Source organism: Botryllus schlosseri, chromosome 15 (genome assembly GCF_051294905.1).
Source record: "Botryllus schlosseri isolate E-star chromosome 15, Bs_hap1, whole genome shotgun sequence".
NCBI classification, from domain to species: domain Eukaryota; kingdom Metazoa; phylum Chordata; class Ascidiacea; order Stolidobranchia; family Styelidae; genus Botryllus; species Botryllus schlosseri.
In genome coordinates this window covers 2,218,439-2,227,157 of record NC_137250.1, presented here as the reverse complement: position 1 = coordinate 2,227,157, position 8,719 = coordinate 2,218,439, and the positions used below count along the sequence as shown (strand labels likewise).

Here is an 8,719-nt window from a genome sequence, read left to right as displayed (position 1 = left end):
TAGTATAGTAAAGTAATTTAATAGCAACAGGTCTATTTCTGTTCTCTGTCTATACCTCAACCAAACCTCTTGTTCTATTGAAATTGAATTCGAATATAGTTTATATAGTCCTGAACCATTGGCGCAGGCTGGAATTGTATCATATCATTTCGTAAATGGGTAATGTATTGCATCTTATCAATTCGTTTCTCAATTCTCTATTTTGGCTGGTTACTATAAACTGAGGCTATGCAATTGCTTACGTAGTTTAGCAGTTATACGTATATGTGACCGATACTGCGCCTTCTTGCGTGTATATTTAACTCTATATTCGTTCATCGGTTCAAAATCAATGACCACTCAATCTGTATGTCAGAAAGCTAGCAAAATACAATGGCGTAACCATGCCTCACACTTCGAAAAGGCAACTTGACTTGGATTGTGACTTGACTCGACTTGACTCGAGTCACCTCCAAAAAACGGGTGACTTGACTTGACTCGAGTCACCTTCGAAAATCGATTGACTTGACTTGACTCGAGTCAAAATGTGCAATGACTCGAAATGACTCGTGACTCGAAGGTAGTGACTTGATCCCAACACTGCTTATGGGTACTTACTCGAGTAGAACTAATTTTCTTAAATATTGATTAAAGCCAAGAATTTTCGTCACGCTTCGCACACAGTGGATATGGAGTGACCAATAGGATTTCACGAAAGTATCGGTGAATATAATTTAGATAGTGGGTTGCGTGGTTCCGTTCACACCGCATTGTCGCCCATATTCTATGAAATATTTATTCACAGTATATATGGCCTTTCATAACGTTTGAAACCGATGTTTCGCAATCTAGCATTTCCTTGTCATATCGTAATCTAGCAGTCAATGACGTGTCCTAATCTGGAAAGGTGGATTTGGACTTTTTTTAAGCTTTTAGCCCTGTTTTAGCATGCCCCCTATGAAGTTTTCTGGACTAAAGACATGAAATACATTTTCAGCTTTTAGAAGTAGTATTTAGATTTCTCTTTCAATTCCCAGTATCATACTTTCAGTACAGAATGTAAAGATGGAACGGCAACGACCGATTTTGCAGTTTCGTTCCGCTTCGCTGAGGCTGGAGTGGAGAATTGTTTCGCGTAAAGCGACTGTAGGATTTCTGGTAATCCAAAAGTTATCTTCCCGGGCGCAGAAATTACTGAATCTGGTCTTGATCGAAAGCTATTGTCGCATTGATTCCAAAAATATGAATAAAAATATGGTCACGCTCCAGTCTTTGACGAAAAATCACCCTCAACATCTGAAACGTGCATTGTTCAGAACAATCGGATAACCTCGATACAATGGCCATAACAAATGACCCGTTGCGACTCTCGGATTGTTCGAACAATGCCGATATTTCAGACTTGGAGGACGGATTCTACGTGGATCAGTGCTTGATCATATTTTAATTTATAGTTTCGGAATTGGCGCGACAGTGGCTTTCGATTAAGACCATATTCACTAAATTCTGCGCTCGGGAAGATAGCTTTTGGATTGCCAGAAATCCCACAGTCGCTTACGCAAAACAATTCTCCACTCCAGCCTCAGCGAAGCGGAACGAAGCTGCAAAATCGGTCGTTGCTGTTCCATGTTTACATTCTATACTTTCAGTTTTAATTAGTCTCATTTCTTTTTTCTGGAGAACATAGGCCTACATGTTGAAGTATAGAAGCAAGTGTAGTAATGCCTTTAATTTCCGGAAATAAAGCTACACAATATGGCATTTTTACGATCCTCCATACTTTTATCAACATTTACTAATCGTGCAAAGTGTTTACACCGTATCGGACACAACTTCTCCGTATTACTCTTCGACTAAACTACTGACCATGGGGAGGGTGTAATACCATGATATTTTCTAAAACGGACTGTTCGAGTGAACAGAATATCCCATTTCCATATCAATACTATCATTTTCATTCAATGATGGGACGAATGCTTTTGCTATCGAAAATTGGATACCTCCTGGTATACATTAATATGAATCAAGCTGTGCATCTTTCGCATAGCACAATTTGCAGCTTTTGACAGTCCATGCGAACGAATGACGATCGTTTTCACAACTACTTACTTACTTGAGTAGATTTAAAGACAGTCAATTCTACTTCTACTTTTAGTAGTTTTAGGTTGCTTAGTACTTCTACTCGTACTTGAGTAGATTTTTTTCGCGCTACTTCTACTTGAGTAGCTTTCTTGACTACTTTGACCACATCTGGTTGACACCATGTCGGATATCCGTCAAAATATCGTTCCACCGTCGTTGTCCGGCATATTTGATGTGTTTTTCATTCTGTTCATAAGGTAGTTGGACTACGAGGACACCCCTGTGTTGTATTTATGCGCTTTCGATTCCGTGCTGAAGAAATCATTGAATTTTCCGGGGTAGTGACCGCAATGAAACTGCATGATACAATATATGATGCATAAGCTTGGTATAATTTCTCGTTTCATCATAGCTTTTTTGCTTAGGACACTGAATAGTGACTTGTTAGTCGCGAAACGCTGGTGTTTTCTACGAATATTGAGTGCATATGATAATTCGGTTCGGTTTGGTTGAGTAGCAATTTTTATTAGTTCAATAATACACATCACAAAAACTTGCGATAACGACGAAAAGAGGTGTCGAAAGGTGTCGAAACGACTTGGAGTAGTCTTTGGAATCAGACCCACTTTGGCCTAGGCCAGTGGTTCTTAACCTGGGAGTAATTACCCCAAATGGGTAATTTACCAATTTGTGGGGGTAATTCAGGCTTTTCTTTATATACTTTTTACGTTGCACTGAAATATCTTCAGTCGTGAATCAGTCGTGAATATGAATGTAGGCTACCGTAGATTTTTGTAAGTTTGTTTACATTTCGCTTTTAGACAATATACCTTCTGTGACATCAGAGCAGACTAACCATTATTGATTATGAATGACAGGGCCAACTGTAGTATTGTAAGCTGTAGTATTGTACTAATTGTAGTACTGTGCTGTTACTGTATTGCAAGTTGTAGTGGTCCAGTCTAGTCAGTATAATCAAGTCTGACATCATCAAAATGCCTCCGAAGAAGCGAAGTTACAACGAAGCTTTTTTTTTAGGTTTTACGAGTGTTAGTGAAGGTCCCTTTGAAAAACCACAATGCGTGATTAATCTCAAAGTGCTCTCTTAGGAAAGTATGAAACCGAGCAAACTCAAGCAGCACCTTGTATCTCGTCATGGTGAATTGGCAGGAAAAACAGTCCAGTTTTTTAAGCGAAAAGCGGAGCATTTAAAAAATGTTCGCCTTGATTCCGGTGGAGTGTGGGCACAGCAAAACAATGCAGTATTAGAGGCGTCGTATCGCATTGCCTTACGAATTTCAAAAGCAAAGAAACCCCACACAATTGGCGAGGAGCTGATAAAGCCCTGTCTCATAGAATCAACTACGTTGGTGTTAGGTAAGCAGCAGTCAAACAAGTTAAAGGAAATTTCACTTTCAAACGACACAATCAAAAGTCGTATTCTTGAAATGAGTGAAGATATTTTACTGCAAGTAGTGGAAGATTTGAGATCCAGCCCGATATTTTCTTTACAATTGGATGAATCCATAGATGTTTCTTCCTGTGCACAGTTACTGGCTTACGCTCGCTATATCTCCGGAAACAGCATAAAAGAGCAATATTTATTTTCGGAACCTCTTCAAACCACTTGCCAGGGAGAAGATATCTTCAAAATTGTTAAAGTGTTTTTTGAAAATCACAAACTTGATTGGAAACGACTTGTCGGTATCTGTACAGATGGTGCTCCGTCTATGATTGGTTACAAATCTGGTTTCAAGGGATTAATAAACAATATTGCGCCTCATGTATCATTCACACATTGTTTGATTCATCGCTTTGCTTTAGCTATGAAAACTCTGCCGCCAGGGCTTCGAGAAGTGTTGCAAGATGTGGTAAAAATTGTAAATCACATTTGTGCAAATGCAACAACATCGAGAATATTTGCTGCACTTTGTGAAGAATTTGGAGTTGATTATAAAGTTCTGTTGTTACACACTGAGGTAAGGTGGTTATCGTGCGGAAAAGTCCTGAATCGTTTTCTCCAGCTACGAGAAGAAGTGACTGCGTTACTCGGACAGGAACAAGGTACGAAAGGAGAATATTTATACAACCAAATGAAAAACAACAGTTTCTTGTTGAAGGTGGCTTACTTAGCTGATTTTTTTCGGAAGTAAACGCCCTAAATTTGACGCTACAAGGAGGTCGTCAGTGGTTGCACGCAACTCAAGACAACGTAGCTGCTTTCAAAAGCAAGATGCAATTTTATGAAAGAATGATACAAAAAGGCGACATGGGCAGGTTTACAAATTTGACCATGCTTTTGCAGTCTGATCCAAATATGAAATGCGACTTTACTCAGGCTATTGCTAGCCATCTGAACGCAATTGTTGACGCTCTTGAAAAGTACTTTCCTGGAAAGGAAGGACGACACCAGAACTTATGGATTAGTAAGCCATTTTCGATCGAAGAGGCATGCATCTGCGATGACGACTGCCAGCTAAAATAAAGTTTCTTGGACTGCGTGAAGATTCAAATCTCAAAATCAACTTTAAAAGCGAAGATATTGGAGACTTTTGGGTTGGGCTTCAAAATGAATACCCAATCCTTTCCAGAAGAGCATTAGGCTTTTTGATTCAATTTCCTTCCGCTTATAGCTGTGAAGTAGGATTTTCTGCAATGGTGTCTATCAAAACGAAATATCGAAACAAGCTTGTGATTGACAATGACATGAGATGCTGTCTATCCTCCACTTTGCCTAGATTTGACCACTTGATAGCACGGAAACAGTATCAGCCTTCCCATTGAATTGATTGCCTTTGAAAGGCTTCTGAGTGTATATCATGGCGTCATCTTTGTGTTGTTTTAAGAATAAATGATTGTCATCCGTAATTTGTTGTGTTTTAAAAATGGGGGTAATTGAACCCCGTGATTTACTTCTCGAGGGTAACGACACGAAAAAGGTTAAGAACCTTTGGCCTAGGCGATGTAAAGAGGAGGCATGCACAATGAATGAAAAGTAGAATAAGATCGTGTAGAAAAAGCAAGCGACAAAAATGGGGTGGCATGTCACGGAAGGAGAGATCGATAGGTCAGGTCGTGGTCCGGTAATCTTGAGGGCGGACTAGTGTTTATTTAGTATAAGCCTTTCTTTCCTTCATGGCAAGGTCATGGCTGCTGATGAATATGCATCCAATCACTGCGACCGCTAGATGTCACTACGACATCGCTTTTATTACTGGTAACATTATTAACCATATGTTGAATCATCAGATATGCCACTTGGAGTAGCCTTCATGATCAGACATCCACCTTAGCCTACGCGAAGTAAAGAAGAGGCATGCAGGTGGGTGTCTGATCTTAATGGCTATACTCCAAGTTGTTTCGACACCTTCCTATCTTTTCATTGTATCGCAGTCTTGTGATGTTTTGAAACGATGAAAATATTAATAAACCTGATTGATATGCACACTGATTTCTTGGTTTTTGTCCTTGAAATCTGTTTTTTTTTTCAACATCGATTTTTTAGTATATTCTAATTGAAATATTCGGGTTTATTTCAATATGAATATACTATTAAATTGTATATTGAAGTTCTGTACCTCCAAGAAGCTCTTCAAACATCAATTTTACACTACAAAATTAATTATTAGATTTGTAAGATCGTAATTTCGTCATATGCACGAACTTCAGTTCGCTATCGTTGTTTGATTTCACTGTTATTGTAACGGCAGATTCGTCAGTGTCTCTTTTATTACTAAAATGAGATACCTATAGGCGTGGTGTGATGGAGCTTCACTGAATACTGGAACTCAGGAAGTCATGTTCATAGGGCAACTCATTGGAACCGTTATCATACAATTTAAAACGATTTAAGACTTGAATGCTTTCGTCACTCCAACAAATTCGTCGTGCATCAGTAACTAATAACTAACTGTATAGTATACACAATACACATGGATAGACCAGTTGTTGATCCCGACCAATTGCTATCTGAGTGTATTCACTTCACACAGTTACACTCGGAGAGACAGTTTGGGCCCCCGGGCAAGTTGGTCAGCGGAGCGGTTTGTTATCAGGACATTCGGATATATCCTGAGTTTAATGGTGGCAGTTTGTTTTTGGATCAAACATACCTGACACATTACTCCAGATAGAAGTGATAGTCCCAGTATCAATGAATTGAAAGCTATGTTCAGTCTAGTCAGGTCACTGGAAATACCCAAATTCATCCTCAAAGATGAGGATTGGCATTGTTATGAACATTCCCAGCTCTATGATATAAAACACGATTTACGCCGCGCTCGGATTGTTTCATAGCAATGCACTGTGCGAAAAATAACATATTTTGTAGGATTGGCTGTGTTTTAACCGAGTAAAATGTACTTTTGAACTTTCAATATCAAAGGCTAAATCTAATTTCTTCGAAACTATCACTAATTGGGAACTGTCAGTTTCCATCAGTTTCACAGCAATCTCATAGGAATTTGAGTGAAATAAATGGTCTGGGTTTTACTGGTTTTTTTTTAACGCCCACGTCTTTTTCTCGAAATATCCCAGTGGCTTTCCTGTGCATCAGTCATAGTGCATATCATATCGCCGTGTTCGGATAGGCTTTGTGCTCCACGGAAACTAAAAACTTGAGCGAAAGCTATCACTGTGTAGTTGTGGAAGACCTCCTAATATAGTCGATGTAAAGAGATTCACAATAGGTTTTAGACCAGTGGTTCCCAACCTTTTTATCCTAATTCCCCACATCCGATTAATTCCGAGCCTTCATTCCCCACCTACAATTCCTATATGCATATCCACCCTTTAAAGCAGGGGTGGGCAATTATTTTCCTCCGCGGGCCGAATGAGAAAATTAAATACGTTGGCGGGCCGAGTGAAAATTTTTCACTATATTCTCCGGCGTGTTTTAATTTTATTTGCAAATGACATTGTTAATAAATGCGGTTCAGTCAATGTGTTGATACTAGGTATTGAGAAAGTGACGGTTAATTAAAAAAATAGCTATTTGCTGTCATGATTCGAAAAAATATTAAACATGATAAATTTTAGTTCTCTTTGAACACCTATCCATGTTCCTCCATAAAGAAGCTAAAACAGTGGTTCTCAAACTTTTTTAGGCACGCCTCCCTTAACGATAGTGAACAATTTCGCGCCCCCTTATCATGATATCACAAAATATTAAAAAGTGCAACCAACGGATAGTTTGATGGCATGGACGATTATGGCTGTTGATGAGAGAATTGTTAATTGTAAAAGTAGGACAATACACAGAGCAACATCTATAAGGTTGGGGTATATCGCGCCTAGCGCGAATTTTTTTTCAATAAACTTCGGCTTCGCGCCACCGTTCTAATGCTCTCACGTCTCCCAGTTTGAGAACCATTGCACTGAAATGTATATGCAATAGTACAAAGCTTATTATCTTGGCTGTGCTGCCTTCCGAGCAGTGTACAGCACAGCTTGAATACCCTTAATGTTTAGCGAAGATTGCAGTTTTTCTGAACTTCGCTCTCCCTTGACCGAGTGTTCCGTGTTTTTGTCATAAGATCGACTTTAATTAAAATCCTTAATCTCGGCGACATGCACGGCAAAAACTGAAAGGACGGGTTTACCCCTGACTCCAGTATACGAATATTTCGTGCTCTAAATTCTAAACCTAAACCTTCTTTGAATTTCAGTTTTCGGCATGGCATCCTTTATGCGTAATAGATATGATGAGACATAAAATAATCGCGAGCTCTGATTGACTTGTTTTACGAATTGGCATTTGGAAACGTATCACGTAACAAATTGAAACACATACCGTATAATGCGTAACGTGACAATGGCAACAAATAAGGTTTGCACTAAACTATATGGAAAGAGTGATTTTTTTGTGATTTCAATTGCTTCTCATACTTTGCCACATTGCCTTTATCTTAAATCTGGATTACGCATGTCAGGTACGTAGACAGCGCAATCGTGGCATATTAATGAACAGGCTTCAAAGTAAACGAATTTCCTGTTCATTTGATACAGCCTATGGTTTTAGTCATTCAAAAAGCAAGTTTTATGTTTTGAATTTCAAGCAATTATTCGCGGGCCGCACAGAATAGCTTTGCGGGCCACATTTGGCCCGCGGGCCGCACTTTGCCCAGGTCTGCTTTAAAGCTACCTCCAACAAAATTTACAAGAATTTGCTTAGTAAATAGTACGTGCTACTGGTGATTGTTAAGATCCCCGGAATTGATCGGCACACAATAAAATTAGCGCAGCGGTGAACTAGTCACCGTAAACGCACCTACGTAAATATATGTATCTACCCCGGTTCGCAGGCAACAGAAAAATAGGAGTGGTTTGAAAATTTTCCAAATGTTTCGGGGTAGCATCAATTTACATACATAAATGCCGAATAATACATTGGTCGGATAAACTTCCTGATGTTGAGGAACTCATGCGTGCGATATATATATGAGCCGCCGTAAATTACACTTTCGCACAATACTAAAAGAACTTGAAATAACATAAATATGTAATTTCATTTGTAACGAGTCCGGATGTGCTATCAATTACCGAGTCCACGATCTCCCTTGAATACATACATGTTCATTGTTCAGCAATATGAGCTCTTATTACAACGAATCAGAATTTTTCTATCACTAGCCTACGTTTGGTGACCGATGATGGTGTA

At 39.1% G+C, this 8,719-nt stretch overlaps 1 protein-coding gene across 1 annotated transcript; it reads left to right on the top strand.

The window, feature by feature from the left end:
* Positions 1-3,034: 3,034 nt before the first annotated feature.
* Positions 3,035-4,591, top strand: LOC145456700 (protein FAM200C-like). The gene has a single exon (XM_080334802.1). It carries the CDS (start codon positions 3,177-3,179, stop codon positions 4,212-4,214), a length of 1,038 nt encoding a protein of 345 aa, XP_080190928.1. The 5' UTR covers positions 3,035-3,176; the 3' UTR covers positions 4,215-4,591.
* Positions 4,592-8,719: the final 4,128 nt, after the last annotated feature.